Source organism: Chaetodon auriga, chromosome 10 (genome assembly GCF_051107435.1).
Source record: "Chaetodon auriga isolate fChaAug3 chromosome 10, fChaAug3.hap1, whole genome shotgun sequence".
Classification (NCBI taxonomy): domain Eukaryota; kingdom Metazoa; phylum Chordata; class Actinopteri; order Chaetodontiformes; family Chaetodontidae; genus Chaetodon; species Chaetodon auriga.
The window spans coordinates 6,850,649-6,872,210 of NC_135083.1; the positions used below are offsets into that span (position 1 = coordinate 6,850,649).

The following is a 21,562-nucleotide window of genomic DNA, read 5'->3' on the forward strand; positions in this document are numbered from 1 at the left end:
GGGCCAGAGGAAAATATATACTGTGTGAAAATAGAGCAGTTGGCATGCACTGCATCCATCAATCACACTACTATTTTAACTTCCTCACTGTTCTACTTGTACTAACAATAACTCCAGCCAAGCAGCAGTCAGTTTGTTCATTTTTAACAGGGGGGTTATGGCCCAATGGGAGAGTTAGTGTTGGGGTTAGCCAACCCTAACTCCCATGGGTCTGGGGTGTATTTTCAGCAGCACAGACACTAATGAATGATCATTGACATATTAAAGGAATACTACAGGCAGCAATGTGTCTCCATGATCCTCTCACTCTTCCACTACTACACGCTGTAACTTGACTTTGATCATGAAGGTGAGACTACTCAATAGTGTATGAAGGCTACCCTATGGTATAGAATTGAGTATTTATAGTGTGTAGTTTAGAAAATATTATTGATCCGAGATGAAACTGACAGAAGGGCGGGACTGAGAGAAAAGGGCACAATTACCAATCTGCCTGCTTCTTCAGCACCACGGACAGCACCATGGATTAATCGATACACAGTTAGGCTACTGATATTTCAGAGCCATGGTCGGGGCCATAGATTCTAACTTAAACACATCAGTCAGATAGAGGATCAATGAGTCAAGCAGACTACACTAACATGCCCCTGCACTCTCTGCTACCAGTGGACAAGTTAACAAGGGGGATGCATTTCGATCATTGAACTAACAAGTTGGGTGGCGTTCCCTTTCTCATCGCTTTGCAGCATTTAGCCAAATCAGACATGGAGAAAACCACAGCGACCTACCATCAGACACACGGTCCCCTATTTTCTCAAGCTCGACACAATCCTCATCATTCACAGGAGACTTTAAGGAAGTTGTCATCTTCGAAGTGGAGAGAATACACATGGAGTGAGACACATGTCACTGCTTGAACTATTATAATAACCTTAATAACTTGACTTAAGACTACAGCAATAAATCATTACTGCAGCATCCCATTTTTGCGTTAAGTTAAAGAATCATGCAGGAAATGTTTCCTAAAGTGCCCGTTTACTGAGCTTGAAAATCAACAAAACACATACAGTATTCCTCTCTGAATCCTGCCAAATAAATGACTTATAAGATTACCTGTCTGTACTGGTTAAATATCCAACAGTGTAATCCGGAGCATCTGCAACTGTGAAGCCCTCTGAGCTTCAGCACCTCCCATCATCATGCGTACACCCCCATTGTGAGCACGATCCACATCGATCAATACTCACCACTCAGGAAGCAAAGCTACAAATCTGTGATGACACAATGCATGAAGGATCCATTCAATTATGGCATTACGTCAATAGAAAGTCAAGCCAGGCCACTTATCAAACACCTCGATATAGCAAGTAACGACAGATAAGACTTCTCTTACCGCAGTTTGTTACCTTACCCCAAGCAGTGCGTCCAACAACACGATGCAAATGACTTGTTTTACCACATCTGCTGATGGCGCACAGGCCCAGTTATTAGACTTATAAAATGGACAGACCGCAGTACCACAGTGGACCGTTTGCCACACAGAGCATTTGCTTTCTTCCTTTCCCTCCATTAAGAAGTCATTACTGTAGTCTGAGAGTCATGGGGCTGTTATCCAGTGAAAAACAGCACCCAGCCATAATTTCATCATATGAAACGATGAGGGTTTACCACCAAGGCAATCATAAAACTGGACCAAAGACACAAACAATAAAGACATTTATCAGGAGGAATTTATTATTCATAGAGATGCATTGCTTTACAGAAATGGTAAATCTATTATATCTACTTTTACAAGCTCAGGTAGAGCGAATTCAACAATGCTCGTGGAAGGGGTGAAAAAGACCAACAAGTATAAAGAAGCTACGTATTCTTTTGATCAATCGATTATACCTTAAATACAAATATATCAGATCATGTTGGCAGTGAACATTTTCATCTTTAAAGCAACATTTTTTTTGTACTTCCTCTACAAATTTTTATATATCATGACTACTAAAATAAAATCAGGTAGTGTGGCCCCAGTATAGCATAAAGTAGCTATGGGGGGGGGGGGCTTTTCATTCTGAAGTGCTAACTACCAATGTTCCCTTTCCTTTGGCTTCTCTGCTCATCATGGTCCTTTTGTGCACAGCTATATAAAATAAGAAAAATCATGAACAGACAGTTTCACAAATTTTGTGATCTCACTCTACTGTACAGAAAGAATCGAGAGCTAGATTAACAACAAAAAAATAAGAAATGCAGATAAATACAAAACAAAACAAAAAATCTCCACGGAGAGAGTGTTTGGCTATGTGGATGAAGCAGTTGTTTTTGGAAACTTTTGGAATACAAAGTCACGCAGGCTGTGAGTGAGGCGGCCTTGCAGCGGAGAACATGGACCTCATCGTCAGAGAGAAGGCACGCGGTCGAAATGAAGGTTGGGCCTCTCCGGGCTGCCGTTGTCTTCATCTTGGTTCATCTCTGGGCTGTGGCCGTGCTCGTCTGTGCTCTCCGGGGATTCGTAGGGATAGTTTTCACATATCTCCTCATCCTCCTGCTCCTCTTTAATGCTGGTTTGATGATCATGCAGAAAACACAAATGTAATCAGGACTTGTGATGGCATAATTACGTTAAATCACAGCTGAGTCAAGCACAATAAAGAGATCAGGGAGCTCTGGAGCTGACACTCACAATGCTTGCGGAGGAGACTGTGTTGCACTGCTGTCACTTTGGTATCCAGATCCATTAGCAAGGGCTCCGTTCATCTGCTCCTGGAGAATATGAGGCAGGGAGTGCAACGGGATGCTGCCCATAGAGGCTGGGTTGCAGAGAGAGTTCCCGTCTAGGCCACCACTCTGCAAAATGTACGATTCTCAGCTTTTAAACTGATGCAGCTGAGAAAGCTTTCAGACTACTGCAATGTCTAGTGTAGGGGCCCTGCACTGCACTGCACTTCAGCTTTGTATGTACACCACAACAGGCTCATTTTAAATACATTATCTTTATCTAAAACACAGTTTTTAAAAATATTTCACGTGTGTCTCACCTGAAGAGCAGACCCAACTACACTCTGACGGCTCTGTGAGTTCTTCAGCAGAGATCTGTGAGAGCAGAGAAGCAACAAAAACTTATCTTTAATCTGGTATCAACACCTAAATGGGCTGAGATAAGCATCTTACTTTGGAGCTGCCATTAGGCTCAGAGCAATATTTGGTGCACTTCACTGGCCAGTCATTAGCGATTGTCCAATCATAGTTTAGCAACCAAAACCAGGCATGATGAGCCTGTCAAGCCTTGAATTCTTCAACGTTGGGAGAGTAACTACTCAGTATAGTGTCTCTTCAAAGTTTGGAGCAAACAAAAGAGCAAACATGTGTTCATCTGTTCTAACGGAAGCTGCCAACAATAGTCCTGAACCTGCTTTAACCTCAAAAGTGAGCCTGAAAACACAAACAATAAAGTAAAAATCGAACATCTGTCTTGTTTGCCCAAACACGTAAGATAAGACAAACCGCTTTCTCGTGGTACGTATTTTACAACAGGTCAGCTGGAAACATTAAAAAGTCTGCAGGAGAATGTGTTTGAACCAACTCGTGGTGCTAACATTAGTTTAATTAGTTTGCTCGCCACAGCTGGAAAAATCTGCCAGTGATTTTGTCATTCCAGCCGACACCGCCGTCAGTCTGAGGCCAGAAATAACAAGCCTGCTTTCGTCCTCCTCTGTCTGGAATCAAGGACCTATTGTTTCAAAACTCACAAAGAATTTCAAGAGCAAATTTGCCACCTTCATCACACAACCCATCCTGTGCTCGGTGGGAAACTCGACTGACGCAGCAACAGTAACTAAGGGTGGAGGGGGCGTGGCTAATGCCCTCAAACACCATGAGCAACTGCCAACGTACACAACAGGCTTCCAGGTCTGCTTGTTTAATTAAATACACACAAGTTAAGAGTTTGAGTCATTGTGGCAAGACATGACAAACCAGATGGCATTTTTGACCGCCTGCTGTCAGTGGTGGTTCAGAGGGTTGGCACCCTGCAACGGATGTGGCGCTTCACTTTGTTCGCAAAGGCATCCATTTGCTTGTGTGAACCTGCCAAATTAGATTTTCTCTGCAGCACACATGCTTACAGTAAACACTGTGTGTACTGATGAGGTGGAGCTGGAAGGCCAAAAATGTCAGGATTCTTCTGACTCCCAGTTATATCTGAAAACACACAGGGCTCTGGCTGCCTTTCCATGGTACACCTACCCATTACCAGCAGTCTTCTGTGGCCTTCTTCTGTGGAACTCAATCTCATCTACCGTCCACACAGCTCCTTTCACGTTTTCCAAACGTACAAAGCACTTATGGAGGCTGAGATTATGTCTGACGGCATTCTGGAAGATTACAGAAAAGGAAACAGGGGGATTTAATGTAAACGCAACCAAGTGTTTCCATACACTTTCTGTTTCATATATTAATATCCAAAGACACGTGATATGCAAGAGAGTCCATACCTTCCAAGTGGCTGCGTTGCGCCTGAAATATGCAAAGTTTCTTGTGAACCAGTTGTAGATTTCATTTAATGTCAGCTGATTGCGAGGTGATTCAAATATAGCCTGAAAGAGACCATAAATAATAAAAATATGGATCTGCTTCTTTCCACTGTATTTTAATATTTCTGTGGCTGCGTAAAAGGAGTGAGACACGTTACCTGTCTTATGAGAGAAGCGTATGTAAATGGGGGTCTGACTTCTGTGCTCAAGTAGAACTCCTTATTATCAACTATATCTGTGGAAAGACATGAACATGCAATATTTATACATAAACATATGCAGAATGAACAGGAAACAAAGGAGAAACATTTCACAACTGATACACAATAAATAATAAAACCACAAAAGTACAAAGAACAAGAAAATGAACCTTTTCTCTGAAGCCTATGAAATTACGTTCACGTGCGTCTTAGCTGAAGCGTGTTTCAGCTCGAACCCAGCAATAAAACGCTCCCTATTAATTGACTTCTAATTGTTCTGACTGTTACCTTGGCTCACTGAGCGGCTATATCGCCTCCGTACAGGGGTTCCAGTGAACATGCTATTGGGAGTGAGGACTGAAGGGGATTCAGAGTGCGGCGTCAGGGGTGTGGATGGTGCCGTGGCACTCTGAGACACGCTCATAAGAGGAGGGCCTTTGGGCAATGTTGCCTGGGAGAAGGATACATTAGACACCAGATTGACCTGAAAAAACAAAGCAGTCGAGTCAGGAAAACGTCAGCGCAGTTACAAGCAAAACAATATTTAGTTTAATTGAGGGAAAGAGTCACAGCAGGTACTTACAGGCTGTGCTGCGGGTTTGGGTTCAGAGGACTTGAGATGAGCCATCATCGCCTGCAGTCGTTCTTTGTCCTTTTTCAACTGTGTTAGATGGGGAGACCGAAATAGAAGTTGAGAGTTTGTGAATTCACGGCTTGTGTTACATGACGAAATCACATTTGGAGTGGGAATTACTTCTTTTTTGGCATCCCGGAAGGCGTAATTATCTAAAGACATCACTTCTGTTTCCAGGCCTGGTGTGAAAACACCACCACTGCTGACATTTAACCGGCGTTTGCTGTCAGAGAGTCTTTAGAAAGCTCTTCCGTTCCTTTTTCAGTTGTTCAAAAAAAAGGACTGGATACACAACTCTACCAACCAATGCTTACGTTATATTGGTAAACCACTTGTCTGATCTACAAAAAGAAACAAAAGGCTTAATTATAAGAACAGAAATCAAATGCGTACCTGCAGTTCCAGCTGCTGAACCACTTGCATCTGAACACGACACTGTGCGGTGCTCTTGTCATCCAGTGTATGTTCACTGTTCAAATGTCTGCAGACAAACAAATTCAAAATCATGACACGCGTCAGGGAAACCATGTTTCACATTGAGAGCTGTGGTAGTTTTTACACAAAAAAATATTAAATACATAGTAAATTAAGATGAAATAATGTTTTAGATGAATGCTGACCGTAAGCTGTCACATGTACAGCTCCTGGGTGTAAAATAATAGATTTCTTTCCTGTACATATTTACTATCATGAGAGATGTGAACAAACACTGTGCCACTTAAGAGCTATACAAAGCTTCACCACTCACTTGAGAAACGCCTGAAAGTCTCCAAAGACAGTCTCACAGCCGGGCCATTTACACATGCCGTTTCCATACAGAGGATGGCTATTCTGTGAGCTTTCATCCAGTGACCCACTGTAACAAGGACAAAAGTCAGCCATTAATAATGCGTCTCACAGTCAACACGATGGTACTGCTCAAGTACAACGAGAACAGGATATATACAGAAACTAAAGTTCTGACGGGACAGTATAAATTACTAAAGCACCTTTCTTTCCTCTTCAGAAGAGTGTGATGACCGTTGGTGGCGGATTGTTGACTGGAAGACTCTCTGGTGTCTCCACCAGTGGACAGGATGCTACCATTCTCACAGCCTGAAATTGCATATACAGTTCACTATAAACAAATTATGCCATTACATTTGCATGACTCACTTAGCTTAAGATCATAAAATCAAAATCCTAGTGAAAAATAATGCAGTCTGATACAACAGTCCTGCCGTAAATCCGACCATCATGAGGGCTGTAATGTTCAGCTTTTAATGCGGCTGTTTTGGAGAGGTGTCGGTTCAACTTGATCATCATTCTGGAGGATGCAGTTTGTAGTGCTGTTGAACTGTGCTGCATTATACAGAGAAGTGTTTCTTTTATTCAGTGTAGCCTTTTTATTTATTTATTTTTTTATTTATAATGGCACTTGCCTGAATGTTTACTTAAAACTGGAAATACTGTCAAACACAAGTGAACACCAACTACTGGACTTCGACGTATTTTACCTGAAGTAATTTAACAGCAATGCAGTAACGCAGCATACCTGGGGCTGTAATGGGGCTGGTGGGAAGGACAGACAGCAGGCCTTGTCTCTGCAGCGTGAGGAGATGTTGCTGCTGCACCTGAAGGAGCTGCTGCTGGATGGCAATCTGCTGGGCTGTCAGCTGCGACGGAGAGATACCACAGCATCCATGAGGAAATGCACAACAAATACAGGCTGTTCTAGATTTCATCTACAGCTGGATTCAAGACAGAAATCTTTATCTCAGATGAATTCATTCTGTGATTGAGTGACTAATAGACATCACACTGGACATATTTTGTAGGGTTGAAACTGTGACACACACACACAAAGCTCTACGCCACTAGGCAACCATAACTTCAGGTGCTTTCAATCACTTATCGTACAAGGTAATGAAATCAGCTTAATGTCATTAGCTATTTAAAGAAGGAAAAAATATCCACTTGAGCAGCGATCAAGTCTTGTGCTGCTTATTTATTTTCAATAACTTAAATATTCTCGGTTGGCCAAACGTTGTGAGCAGAAACAAACGCTGACAATTTTCCTTCATTTCAGTATTTAGAGCGCATCAAATTACCAAACGTCTGCCTTGTACACTCAGTCAAGTGCCAACTTGTGCTGTGAATTTACGTCAATAGACCACAACTGGATGGAGGATTTCAGAACGTGCTGGGATAGCTAAGATTGATGATATCATACTGTCATGCAAATACATGCAAACAACTGACGTGTGAGTTAGCTGCGCTGTGATTTGGCTTTTTTAAACATGACACACACACATTTGCTGACTCTGGAACAGGCACATTAGCCCACGAGACCACAAATGTGGGTACAGGGACAGAGCAACATGATGCCTCTGAACATGTGATCCCCTTAAATGGATGAACCCAATGACCCTGACGTGAATAACAGCACACAACAACCTTTAAACTGACTGGAAATCATGACAATTTAGCTAAAAACAGCTGTGTAATCCAGATCCGTTATTGTTACGGCTTCCCCCCTCACATGTTTTGTTTTCAAAGAAATAGTCCAGGCTGTGTGAACAATTGCTCTAATCTTGGTGTTAAGCACTTCAGAACTGAATCAAACTCAATCATGATTCATAAACGGATTTCTCTCGTGGTTATATGTTCATGACCTGATAAAAAATAATCCTATAATGAATCAAAGTTACCTCTTGACTAACAATCCCAGCGTTCTTCTGCTGCAGCAGCTGCATATTTAGCTGCTCTTGCTGATTCTTGAAGACCTCTTGAATCTGTTGCTGCAGAAATGTCGACGAAATTTGAGTTAAGACAAATAACAGCACCGTGTCGCATGTGGCCTGTGACAAACAGAACGTTTCTAAAGATAGATTACCTGGTGTAACATGAGTGCTTTCTGCTGCTGGAGGAGGGCTTGGAGCTGCTGAGGAGTGAGGATCTGCTGTTGTGATGGCTGCTGCAGCTGCTGTGGGGCCTCTGCTGGTGGGGTCATCATCGACAACGACACTGGAACCTGCATATGTGGGGGGTAAAAAAAAACAAAAAAACATAGCAGAACGCTAAGTTAAGATCCACAAAAAGGAGAAGAAAATACAGAAAACACTGTGGAAGCACGATCTGTGACAGAACACTTCAGAGGGGAAAATACAACACATCTCGGCTGTTCTGGGTGTGTGTATGTGAGTGCAAGCTGCTTTCATTCAACCTATTTGGACTGCATTCTAGTGCAGACGATCAGTGTGTTTACATGTAAACGAGGAACTGTATCTCTTTAATCGAGGTAAAGCATTAGGAGACACAGCTTCAGTTCTGCTAAAGTAACCTGATTTCTTGGTCCTACGCTGAACAAAGTTTCTAACGGGGATTTTAACAAGAGCGCATGTTCGTGACAGAGACTTCAGAGCAGAAAGGTTTCACCGTGACAGCAGTGTGGCAGGATAAAAACGACCAACATTCCTTGTAGTGGTCCATCCTTGTATCCAAAATAACTAAATCCCAAATACAGCTAAAACGGAAACTGAAATAAACAGGTCTAAGTAAGTTTCCACAGCTGAACAGTGTTATTTGTGAAATTTATGCACACACACACACACGCAGAGGATGGTGTGTTCTCTCGCTACAGTTGTGTGCTCTGATGCTAAAGCAAAAAAGGCTGAAGCGTCAAATATTTTACACCTCGGTGCGTGTCGGCCCTGTTTCATAAGGTATCAGGTTAAGTAAGAAGGTAGTTTAACTGCATATCCTCAAAACACTTTACCAACATAAAAAAAGAATAAAACAACAAATGAAAGACGGGCTTATATCAACATGTCCCATCATATTTCCCTGTAATTGCATTAATGTAAAAATAGTGAGTGTACTGTAGACACCAAGTCATGGTCAATGACTTGTTATGGACAATTTACATGCACAAAATGTCAAACTATTCCTAGGTAGGGCTGCAACTAATGATTATTTTCATAATGATTATTCGCTTGTCTGTAAAATGCCAGAAAATAGAGAAAAATGCTTGTTATGATTCCCCACAGCCCATGGTGTAGTCTTCAGATGTGTTGTCTTTTCCGAGCATCAGTCCAAAAAGCAAAGATATTAATCTTACTATCATGTATGAGAAAGAAAAGCATGAAACCCTCACATCTGAGAGGCTGGAACCAGCATATGTCTGACACAGTAGCTTAGGTTCGTTGAAGGGACTAGATGTTGCAATCCCCAGTGTTTGCACCAGTTATATTAGAAAACAACTAACACAATCATTCAACTATCAGAATGATTGCAGTTTAATTTTCTGCCAGTCAATTAATCAATTTGTTGCAGCTCTTCTTCTGTGCCTCTCACTCAAATTTAAAAAAAAAAAAGGTTTATACTCACAGTGCTGCTTATTTATCAATCTAGTGAACTGAACTTGGCTCAACTGCCATTACAGCTAAAAATGAACCAAACAACAACAACAACAACAACAACAACAACACTGGATGGCTTAAGGGAATTAGAACTCCATCAAAACAACAACAACCAGTACCGCAAAAACAACAACAACATCCTCTGCTAGGCATGCAGCAATTACCACACCACCCCCCTCGCTGTCAAGCCTCGCAGCTCAAGGGATGTTTACAGTAAACATAAACAGAGTAATCAAAATTGCACAGAGATATAAATAATGAATAAAAAAGCACACAGAGCCTGTTTATGAAAACAGAACTTGAGATTCGTATTTTAATTAAGGTCTGAACCACAAACAAACATTTCTCTCCAAGGCAGAGTCTGTTTTGAATCGGGTAAACAAACTGACAGTGAATTTCACACAGGCTTTGGGCTAACAATAACAGATGACTGCCTCCTAGTTTGTCCTTTCTTATGAAATTCAATGCTGCAGAGGTGGCCACCAAAGCAATGAAAACAGGTCTATCCCACAAACAGAGCCAGTTGGCCCCTCTATTTTTCTGTGGACACCATCAACACAACAACAGCCTTCGCCTAATCCCTGTTGCCATGGCAGCCAGCAAGTCCAAACATCTTCTGTTGTTGTTATTGTTGAAAGTCATACCAGTGAGCAACTGAGTGTAAACACAGATCTGTTCCCGCAAGACTGGTCCTGTGAACTCTGAGATGACTGACAGCAAATAGGAACAATGAAAACTTGCTCAAAAACAAACACAAATGGCTTCCCTTGTGAGATTTAATACTTGCTAAAATGCTCTCATGGGTGTGGCCCCAGAGAGGGTGGCGTTTCTAAAAACACTCATACTTTGCAACAAACTTAACTTAAGATTTAATAAAATGAGATCTTTAAATATCTAATCACACAACCACGGATATGTGATGTCATTTTGATTGACAGACACACCGTTCAACAACTAAAACCTGATGAAAAATGACCTCTTATCATAATCTCACACAGCAAACACAGAAAGAGTTGGACAAACCTGATAGTCTCCATTGAAAAGTCTGTCTTGGTACTGGAAAATAAAAAAATGCTGCTCAGCAACAATGTTCTGCCTGACAATCCTCGCTTACCTAAATGATGTGAGGATAAACAAAACTAACAATACAACAGTGATCCCTCCGCCCACCAGGAGCTGTGCTCTCCCTCCCTCTCTAAACCTCAGTACAACCTCCCCCAATCCCTGTGCTCCCCCTCAGCAGAAATATAAAACACTGCAGTTTAGAGAGACGCAGTCAAAGTGAGAGGTTCAGAGTACATTTACATGCTAACAAAACAAAGTACCCATCATTCTCATAGAGCAGCACGCTGTCTGCCCTGCGTCCACTATCATCATCGACCTGGTATGTGTATGAATACTGACACGAAAAGACGGTGATGTTTGGATACCAAAACCAGCAGTACATGAATTCAAATGTCGCTTAAGTAACTGTAATTCACAGGTTAGTGAAGCAAAAGCAGCTGCAACACATATTTGGAGCATGGAGAACAAACAGTTCCACGTGTCCCTAAGTCGCTGTGTGGTGTCGTAACAAAGCAGCAAAACTGCATTCAACAGAGAAAACAAAGCTTTTCTGAGCACAATGTTTGCTTTTAGAACTGCAACAAATGATTCATCGTCAATTTCACGCTTAATCGTTGGGTCTACAGAATGTCCAACTGAAGTCTTAAAATTGCTTGGATGGTCCAAAATCAAAAGATGTTCAGTTTACTATCACATGAAGCAAAGAGAAGCAGCAAAGCCTCACAACCCAGAGGCTGGTTGTCTTGAATGGCTCACTTGTGTCCAAGCTGTAAATCACAACTTAGCTGTCCAAGATCCTGACTATGCAAACCTATGTGCTCCTCGTTTTCAGTTTCACCACACGTTTGTTCGGAGTGGAGCAAATGTTTCTAATGATAATCTCAGTAATACGCTATCCACCACATTGACTCCCAAAACAAATGTGTCTGAATAAGGGCGCAATGAAAAATTACTTTCATTACTGACTAATCTGCAGATTATTTTCTTTATTAAATCATCTTGTCGATAAAATGTGAGAGGATATCATCATAAATATAATACAAAAATGCCCATCACAAAGTCCAAGGAGACATTTTTCATCATGGTACTCATTTTGTCCCAAAAACGGCCCACAGTGCAAAGATATCCGATTGACTATCAGAGAAAAGCAACAAATCGTCACATCTGGAAAGCTGGAGTCCAGAAATGTTTGGCATTTTTGCTCGAAAGGGGACTGAAATGACTCAACCATCAGAAATCGGCAAACCATTTCAGCTCCACATGTGTACGGTGTCATCACTGTGTCCTAGCTTTGTGGAGTATGCAGAGACTCAGCGCTACCTATATTACAACATCTGTAAAAAATTATGTTTTTAAAAACTAATGTTGATGTGTCGAATGGATGCAGCTGGGAATGACTGACCCTGGGAGCCTCTGGAGGAGGAGTCTGGCTGCTCCTCAGTCGACTCTCATTCTCATTCCCGTTCTCTGTCTGACTTGCTGGAATGGTGTGGCTTGTTGGTTCTGACCCAGACTCATGCATCTGGACTTCACTGACCTGCGAAAGGAAAAAAAGGATAAATGAAAGCCACTTGATAAAGCAGAGCAATATAATGAAATACAGGGAGCAGACAAACAGCATACTGCTTTCTAGATGCGTCAGACAAGGAATTTATCTCACGAGGTGATAAGAGCTCGATTCTCTGAGAAAAATTTAACGATACAGACTCTGAAATTGCCCAATAATGTAGTCATTCACCATGCCAAAGAAACTTAACTTGTGTTGAGCAACAGCACTAAAAGTTAAGAGCTACAAAGTTATAGCACTGCCCACCAAGACAAACACTCTCTCCCAAAAGTGAGAGAGGAACATGCTAGGTCTATTTGTTGAATAACCAAGTGCTGCCATGACTACTGTAAACACAGGGGCCCTGGGTCCGTGTTTATGTGCAAACATATCTTCCTTCTGGAACAATTTACCATTAACCAGGTGGTGCGATAAACGGCTGTGGCAGGTAGTACAATGCACAAGTAGGCTTTTATGTATACAGCTTGGGAGTGTTTGAGTCAAACCCTAAGCAGCATAAACAAAGGTAAATAAAGTGGGCAAACAAATAATGTGAGCAGATGGAAACCTGTACAGACAGCCTCAAATGAAACAGACCACATTGCCTGGAGGTTAATTCCATTATTTTCAGGGTTACTCAACTTTCAGATTTACACACTAAAATCCATCTATCAATCAATCAATCAATCAGTTAGGCACCACTGACAGCCAACAGCAACATTTAGGAAACATCCGACAGATGATCTGATTAGACTATATACACTCAGATAAACCCATGACCACAACTGTACCAGTCAGCTGCAAACACATTAAAGAAGGAAAAATAGCACACAGCATTTCCTGCATTTGAAAATGACTAACTGATGACTACTGAATAGAAAGTTGTGTCTAGCTGCAGCAATGTGTCATTCATAGACAAGTCATAACTTAAACGGGATGGCAGTGGCTCAGTCTGTACAGACTTGGCTCAGGAACCGGAGCGTGGCGGAGTCCAGCTCGCGCCATGTCACGTAGTGCGGAGTGGAAGCTGGAGATAAGCCAGTTCACCGTCACTCTGACATCTCACAATAACGCACGTTTATGAGTGCATAGGTTCTGTGTGTGTCTTTGTCTGTAATGAAAAAATAAAGGGGAGTGAAAACTGAACGTCCCAAAGTTGGATTAACTAAGTGCAAAATTTAATTTAGATGGTTACAGCTGATGTAATTCTTGTAATTGTAAAACTAAAACCTATCTAATGAAAACAGGCAGAGGTTGGTGTTGGTTTTCCACTCTGTTTACTTTTGCTTTCAGGATCAGGATTAGTTGTGAAGACAAAGGGCAGCGTTTCCTGTAGACATTTTTGAAGATGTCAGGGGTGATTTTAGTTGTAAGAACCAGGCTGACTACTGGGTTCATTCCACATCAGTTCCTTTGAGCATTATTTTAAACCTCAAATATCATCTGAAAACTGCTGTTTTATGATAATTGAGAAGCTGTGCTGCAGTGCAACTGTTTTTTTCTTTTTCGGATGGACTCCGTAATAAGCCCGTGATTAATTTTTACTGCATTTAAAGTGTTCTCACCACAGGGGCAACGCTCCAGCTGTGGAACCACCATTCTTCAAAAGATGCAAAGGAAATACTGCAAAGGGGCCTTTCCTTAAGAAAGAGTAAACAATATACACCCTGTCCCTAAAGAATACATTTTTTGACAACTGCTTTCACATATGGCCTATTCTTCTGTGTCATTAAAAACAACTGTGGCAAAAAAAAAAAAAAAAAAAAAGTAGATTGAACCATAAAATCCCCTTGAAATAATATACCTTTAAATCAATCAGAATTAGAACAGATTCTCCACAATAAGAACAAATTTTATCTGCACTGATCAATTACATATGGATTTATACTGGAGTGCTTCATAAAGTCAGCACTTTATCAAGGTAAGTTTCCCATTATCGAGACAAGGTTAGACAAGATTATTACCTCCATCTACAACTTGTCTGGATCAAACACACTTCAGTTTCTGATCCACTCAATCAATTTCAGTCTTTCCATTCGCATCAGCTTCGATCAGTGAGTACATTAAACATTTTGGGTCGACTCGGCCTGTGAAAGTGAGGTTTAACATTGGAGAAAGTTAGAATCTTTGTTCCATAATGAACTCGGGGAGCATTTAGGAAGCTCACATTGTCTTGAGTTAACTTAGCTTCACCTACCTCCACAACGCAGTGCACAGCCGACCATTTCACAGTCAACATCTACAACGCTATGCTTAGAATTCTGAATGGACGTTATCTGATGTAACGGCTATTTCGTTGATTATAATGCGATTTATTATTCAGTTAGCTTAAAGCGACGAGATCGGAATCGACATCCGCTGACCCCAACCACTGCGGTCTGAGGTTTGCGTTGGGGACTTGAGCCTGTAACGAGGCATCCACGGGGACAAAACAGCAGGTTTAAAAGTATGTTAGCAATGCAGAGAAGCTGGCGTTGAGTATCCGCGGTCTTTACAACGTTAGCTAGTCGGGAGAACAATTTTCGAGGCAGCTTGCGGATGGCGTTTATGTTAACAGTAACAAAAGCTAGCAGCCTGTCCTCCTGACGCTAGCTTAAGAAACGTTTCTCTCTTCGCTTCGTTTCGCCACCCGCCAACATCACGATGAATCAAACATTCAGTATTCATTCAGTGAGTGTCAGTCCACTGCTGAATTGACGTCTACTCACCGAATTATGTGCGGCCGGACAGTCTTTTGACTCGGGGTGGTGTCTGGAGAAACGGACCTCGGAGCAGTGCCTTCCTTGGTCGCGAGCTAGCCACAAGTTGCTAACAGAGGGCGTGGCTTCGGGAAAAGTAAACAATGGTGACGTCACGTTCACACGCGAGACCGTTTCAGATCATCTTGAATTATGATGCATATCCAGAGACGCACTCCTGATCTTATCGTCTTTGTAGAAAGGGAAAATTAACCGACATTTAGCCACAGAAGAGCTGATAAAACCTCTGAGTTGTAACTGATAATTTCCTCGTGGATCTTGCAACAGCCATTTATTAGATCCACAGGGCAAACGGCAAGAACAGGGATAAAAAAAAAAAAATCCAAATTATTCCTTTGCCAGTAAAGTAAAAACCAGTAATGAGGGAAAAAAGGAAAAAACATCACAGGACTAAAACAGTAAACAGTAATTAATAAATACTAGGCAAATCACTGCTGTTATGATGAAATGGAAATTATTAGTTGAGTAGTTAGTGTTTGGTGAAGAGTTATCGTCCTAGATGTGATATTATGCTTCTGTCGAACGAAAGCTTGCAGTAACACGATGCACGCTGGTAGGCGTCTCAGCCCAGTGCAAAGGCAGATGTGCAGAAACTGCGTCTCCCTGCATCAGAGTCTCGGTCATAAAACGGCATTTCGTCCTAGTTTGCACAATCCAGATGTAGATCAGTACAAGCACCCTGCTCATAAATGTAAAATTAGTTTAGGATACAGAGGCACACTGATACTCATGGTGCTGCATATAACGATCACTGCAATAACAACGCATCTTTATCTTATTATATTTCTACATGTAATTACAGTCACGTGTCGCTCCAAAGGTAGCCTACATGTAAACTATTTTTTTTATGTCCATGCTTTGATGCAACCACAAGAGGGACACATTTTCCTTCTGGCCGCCATGAAATGGTGGCTTCCTACTCCTGAAGTGAGCTATGAGCATGAGTCTGTGTGAAAATAAGGCATTTCAGTGCCTCAGTTTAAAATCCACAGTCACTGTTTTACCCATGTCTATGCAATGCCTTGCAGTTACAATACTGTAAAATGAGATTCATTTTTATGAAAAAGATTTTTTTTTTGTAGATTACCTTAGAATTCTCATATTTATTGAGAGAATGTGCATAATTGAATTCATGTAACTACATATATAGTTAGTACTCTTTAAAAGGAAACTGCACAAGATGCTGCACCTTGCCTGCAGTGTTAGTGTTGGCTCAGATTAGTGCAGTGATATGATGTGCAGTGAGGTGATGTATCACGTTTGTTGTCCGTGTTCACTTGTCCTACTTTTGAGGCTGGCAGTAAAGTAGACCCAGTCATGTAGAAGCTGTCGCCACGCTCTAACTCAGTAACTAGAGTACAGTACAGTGAGTTTATAGTTAATGCTAAGAATAACCAATATTACCACATTATATAAAATATTAATGATGATTTAGTGAAAATATCTGCCTTGTGGAAATTAAAAATGATCAAATTGATGCATCTTTGAATCTGACAGCAGAAAAAAAATGTCTAAAAGCTCCGATGTAATATGCCTTTTTCAATTCAATGCAATATTGACATTCTCATGACGCATTCGGTAGGTTTTCCAAGCAGCGAAGAGGTGAAAGTTTAGGCATCTTTATTTCTCAAACGTGTAAAACTAACAGACAAACATGACTTTATACAAGTCCAACATGCTGAACACAGACGACATTCTAAACTGCTGGTAAACACAAGGCACCATCCAAGATCAACAATCAGTTACAAAGTCTGAGATCTGAAGTGAGTGGTCAACTGTGAATGTGCAATTGTACAGTATTGTAATTCTCTTCCTACAGTATGTGCTTTTAACATTATTACATGAACAACAGAAGAATAAAGGGACAATAAAGCAAGTTTGGCAAAGTCGGTGGTCTGAAAACTACCTCCTCCTTTCTTTAGCAGAAACAGTTAACTTGATCATAGCAGCAGTCTTTCAATGCATACTCCATAGCTACATAGAAATAACCTCAATTGTCTAAGTGTTATGGTAGTACTCAAATAGTCTCACTCCCTCACTCATGCGCTCCAGCACACACAAACACACAAAGGTGCATTAATGGTTCGACTTCCTACATTTCAACATTTTCCTAACACGATTATGATTTTCAGTAATACAAATACATCATAAGACCACAGAAAAAAAGCAATGGGTTTGAAAGAAACTGACATTGTTTTGGTGCAGCAGTAGTTAGCCACCTCTGATTACCTTGTTTCATACAGATTTGACCCTGCTGCAGTGCTCGCATCACGTCAACAAAAACCCACGATTTGTACAAACACACTAAAACGGGCCCAAAGCAGTCCCTCGAGGAAAAGCTAGATTTAGAGGAATATCATTTTTGGGGTCCCTCCTGGTGTTACATTTCTGTGTGTCAGTTATTTACTGTTGATCATTTTTCTGGGGCCACATCATTTTCACATAGGTCATATGAACACATAAAAAAACATATAATTTCAACACATCTACACTTCTAAGTTACCATTACAAGCAGAAAAAAAGAAACCCAAAACAAAATCAATGAAAACAGCTTTAGACTTCATCAGAAAAGGTGACACAAAACCAAAGTGGATTTGGTCTCAGTTATCACAACTCCTTACAACCCTGGAGGGACTGTCACACAGTAAGAAACAAAGTGCTTGATTTAGGACAGATGCTTAAACAAAATGACAACCACACCGCTGCAGATTCTACAGAATAGAAATGATTGCATATATTTCTCAGCATCTACTCATAATGTATTATGTACTGAGGTCATTTTATTGTAACAAGAACATATTCCTCTCACAATATCCCAAAGAAGAAAATAAAAACAAGAATGTGCAATTTTCTGCTCATATTAGCATTACAGCATACTACACTTTTATGTCCTCCAGTATAGGCAACAGTATTTTGGCTGGGACATACAAAACAGAGAAAAAAGCTGACTAGAAAAGCCTCGTTATGTATTGTTATGATGCAGGTTTGCAGATCTAGGCCTCCTCTTAGATCCAAAAATGAGATTTAAGTCAAAGACCAAGCTTTGTGCTCAGGAAACTGCACAAAATATGCTAGAATACGTCTAAAAAACCTGACTGTACATCATCGGCCATTTTTGGTTTTGCAAAATGTTGCAGTATAAAAACATACAAACACTGCCATAGATAAAGTAAAGCAAAACGTTTTTTCCTTTTGACTGAAATAAAAGTATTTTGGATGCTATGATGAATGATAGTAGTGCTCAGAAGACGGGAAATTCCATCGATTGAGAGTAATAATACATGGGCTACATTTTGAGGTAATTAAGATGACACATTAAGCAAAATGCACCAAAATGTGCCCCAATACGATCCGAAACACGTTCATAAGCCAAAAAACACGTATATCTGAAGGGTTCTAATGTCTAGATCGACCTCCTTCGAAAGCATGGTGCTCCTCATGTGCTGAAACACAAGCAAAAAGAACAATTACTCACATTTCCTGGTGCCACTGTGAATGCATTTTTAAAGCCATGACATATCATTGTTCATATTCCCAGAAAATACTCACGTTTGTAAAACACTGCTTTGAAAGGTATTTGCGGAAGGAGCTCATGGATCCTTCCCAAGATGTTCGACTCGTTAGCACAAGAAGCATTTCCATTCCAGACCTGAAAGACATCCTCTCTGTCTCTTACACTGACGCTGACGCCGACTACTTCGTCATCTGAGAGAACAGCAGCAGAGATTGACATTAATGCATTTCAGTCTTTCAGTATCATGGAAATATTAAACCAATGCCACTTTAATTTTTTTTTAAAGGCAATTATGTCCTGCAACTAAAACCAATGCATTTTCACATAACTCAATCAAGAAATTTACCTGAGGCACAATAGTCACTGAACTGTTCTCCAATAGTAGCCAACAGCAGCTCCTTCCACACAACAGACTAAATATGAGGACAAATTTGTTAAATTGCAAATAATTCATAAGCAAATAATACATATTTCTATTGATTATATCACTCACAGTGCATTCTTTGGGTACTTTCATTTTCCAAACACCGCCTTTAGCATTGCTTTCTTCTTCCCTGTGTGCAGACCAGCAAGCGACATTACACAAACCAGTTTGAAACGGCTTGAAATACGATGATCTCACACAAGCATTAATCTTAAATTCCAACCTTACCAGAGTGGTTTTCTTTCTCCTCTCATTAGATGATAGCTACATCGCAGTGGCAAGCTGGAGACGCCGGGTATGTTGTTGTAAACTCTCCAAAAGTTCTACTCCAGTGCCAAGGTGAACAGAGGAAACAGGTTATTTTATTGAGCTACTAACTGGAAGAGGGAGTACAGACGGTTGGCCTTATTAAAATTTCACGTTTGTTACGGTGTAGCAAATCACTGTCAAAGGTCTTTTCCTCATTGCTGCACACGCGCACACAATAAAATCCTGATTTATGAATCCTTACGCAACACAGGTGTGCTTGTAGATTCGCAGAGGCGTATTTAACATCCTGCCATAACCCCTATGATATATTATCACATATTACATTATTACATCTCTATGTCAACAACTTGTTTTAACACATGGTCTGCAGCTCTCTAAAGTCTTTATTAGTAAGGCATAACACATAATGACACACATGATGCTGGCAAAGCATTGGGGGAAAAAAAAAATCAAGGTAACATGAACTCGAAACAGTTTGAAAATGTAACTGAACCACATGATTGTGGTTCGACCTGCATCATGGCCTGCAGGGACGCTGCCAGTGTTAGTGCTACTATCAAAGCCTGCATTACATTTATCTTCAAGTACAAAGTGAACAAACCTTGAGTGTAAATAAGGAAACTTGTAAGCGTTGGTACATTCGGTCGCACACACTGAACATGCTGGAGCTGTGCTCTTGCACCAAGAGTATAAAGCATCTTACCTGGATGGTCTCCACAGTGTAGATTTTCTTCAGGTTTGACTCACATTCAGCTGCAGTTGTTCCTGGTAGAGATCTGAAAAAAAAAAACAAAAAAACAGATTTTTAATTAAATTCCATTGATTTTATCTGGCTCTTTAAAAATCTCAAGCTTGTAAAGACCCCAGGTGTTATAATGTGACATGTTTGAAACACATTTCTGCCAGTCATTCTGACATGTTTCAGTGAGATGCCCTCTGAGCAGACAGGTCGGTGGGGGGTGGAGGGGGTCAGATGACAAATAAGTCAGTAAACAGTCAACAACACTGACCTCATTTGAACACAGCACCCTCTGATTTGTACACACGGTGCATGATAAGGCTTGTGTAACTCGCTGACACTTGTGATTGCTTGAGATTAGTTCTGAAATCACTCTAACGTGCATACTATACTTATAAAACGTATATAAACAACAATGGCAAGTTTGACGTGCATAAGTTCCAATCCATCCAAAAAAAATGCTGCACTGAACAATGGCAACACACACATGTGCAATGACTCAACAAGTTTTGAAGAACAACACCTGCGCTCACAAAGACACACACGTGAAGGCTGAAGATGAACTCGAACTGAGTTTTTCTGAAAGCCAGTGGAGTTATTCTGGTGAGCGACTGGTCATAATTACGCCCTTTTGTTTATTTTAAGATCCATGCAAGTGGAGGACTCGCGTATGTAGGTCAGGGAGAAAACAAGTTGGCAAAAGAGCCGCATCAACACCACTGAAAGGCAGGGTTTGGTGTAATGTTGTTTATCTGTGATTTATTATGACAAAAAGTCCCCACGTCGCGGTTTAAGGCGGCTATAACGATATGTGGGTTGACCTGAGTCAGGCCCGATAAAGTCGTCATCCCGCTTCTTTGTTCTCATTGAAAGGTCAGTTCACCTCCTTGACACTGGCTGGAGATTAATAATGCAGCGAAGGAGGGAAAAAATACCCAAGCAGTGTCTTACCTATCAAGCCAGAAAGTCCAGGGAGAATGTAAAGGCAGAGTGCCGTTTTCATCGTTACTTGAAATCCTTCCCAAATCTCTGTCGCTGATGTGAATGTTGTGCTCCAGCAGAGCCGGGCTGGATGATGTGCTCAGCTGTAACGCAGCTACAGGAACTGCCATTGTTAGCTCTGGAAACTTCGTAAAAACACAGATGCCTCCACCGGGGTTGTTTTCGATATATATGGGTTCGTTAGGTAAAATTAACCCCGATCAGCTGCTGACTCATTGGTGGCTTCACCGGTCTGCGTCGTCACAACAACAGAAAAAACGATGACGCCCGCTGACTGCCTGCGGCATCTACAGCTCACCAGAGCGATCCAGAAGTTTCCGTCACTGAAGTCTGCGCGTAGTTCAATAGAAAATGCAACTGTTTCCGCAATAAGTGCAAACAATATTTCAACTCTGGCAAGTTATTCCGTTCCCGTTTACAGCGGGATTCAAATGCTTTGTTCTGTTTATCTCAGGTTAAACTGGAAAGCATCTTCCGCAAATGTGA

The 21,562-nt window shown here is 41.1% G+C and overlaps 2 protein-coding genes across 3 annotated transcripts; both read right to left on the reverse strand.

The window, feature by feature from the left end:
* Positions 1-1,712: 1,712 nt before the first annotated feature.
* LOC143327377 (forkhead box protein P1-B-like) lies at positions 1,713-15,156 on the reverse strand. Its single transcript, XM_076741676.1, has 16 exons — positions 15,077-15,156; positions 12,225-12,359; positions 8,233-8,370; positions 8,048-8,137; positions 6,892-7,012; positions 6,347-6,452; positions 6,106-6,213; positions 5,751-5,838; positions 5,307-5,384; positions 5,012-5,207; positions 4,682-4,758; positions 4,485-4,586; positions 4,237-4,364; positions 3,030-3,084; positions 2,675-2,838; positions 1,713-2,552 (listed from the first exon to the last, which is right to left on the reverse strand). The coding sequence occupies exons 2-16, from the start codon at positions 12,342-12,344 to the stop codon at positions 2,390-2,392; spliced, it is 1,734 nt and encodes a 577-aa protein (XP_076597791.1). The 5' UTR covers positions 12,345-12,359; positions 15,077-15,156; the 3' UTR covers positions 1,713-2,389.
* Positions 15,157-16,730: 1,574 nt separating this feature from the next.
* LOC143326852 (eukaryotic translation initiation factor 4E type 3-like) lies at positions 16,731-21,560 on the reverse strand. Of its 2 annotated transcripts, none has more exons than XM_076740843.1 (7): positions 21,026-21,560; positions 20,039-20,111; positions 19,294-19,388; positions 19,135-19,195; positions 18,988-19,054; positions 18,677-18,832; positions 16,731-18,570 (listed from the first exon to the last, which is right to left on the reverse strand). In XM_076740843.1, the coding sequence occupies exons 1-7, from the start codon at positions 21,184-21,186 to the stop codon at positions 18,524-18,526; spliced, it is 660 nt and encodes a 219-aa protein (XP_076596958.1). In that variant the 5' UTR covers positions 21,187-21,560; the 3' UTR covers positions 16,731-18,523. The 2 variants fall into 2 exon arrangements, with proteins under 2 accessions (XP_076596958.1, XP_076596959.1); XM_076740844.1 differs by having other exon boundaries at positions 19,294-19,391; positions 21,026-21,075.
* Positions 21,561-21,562: the final 2 nt, after the last annotated feature.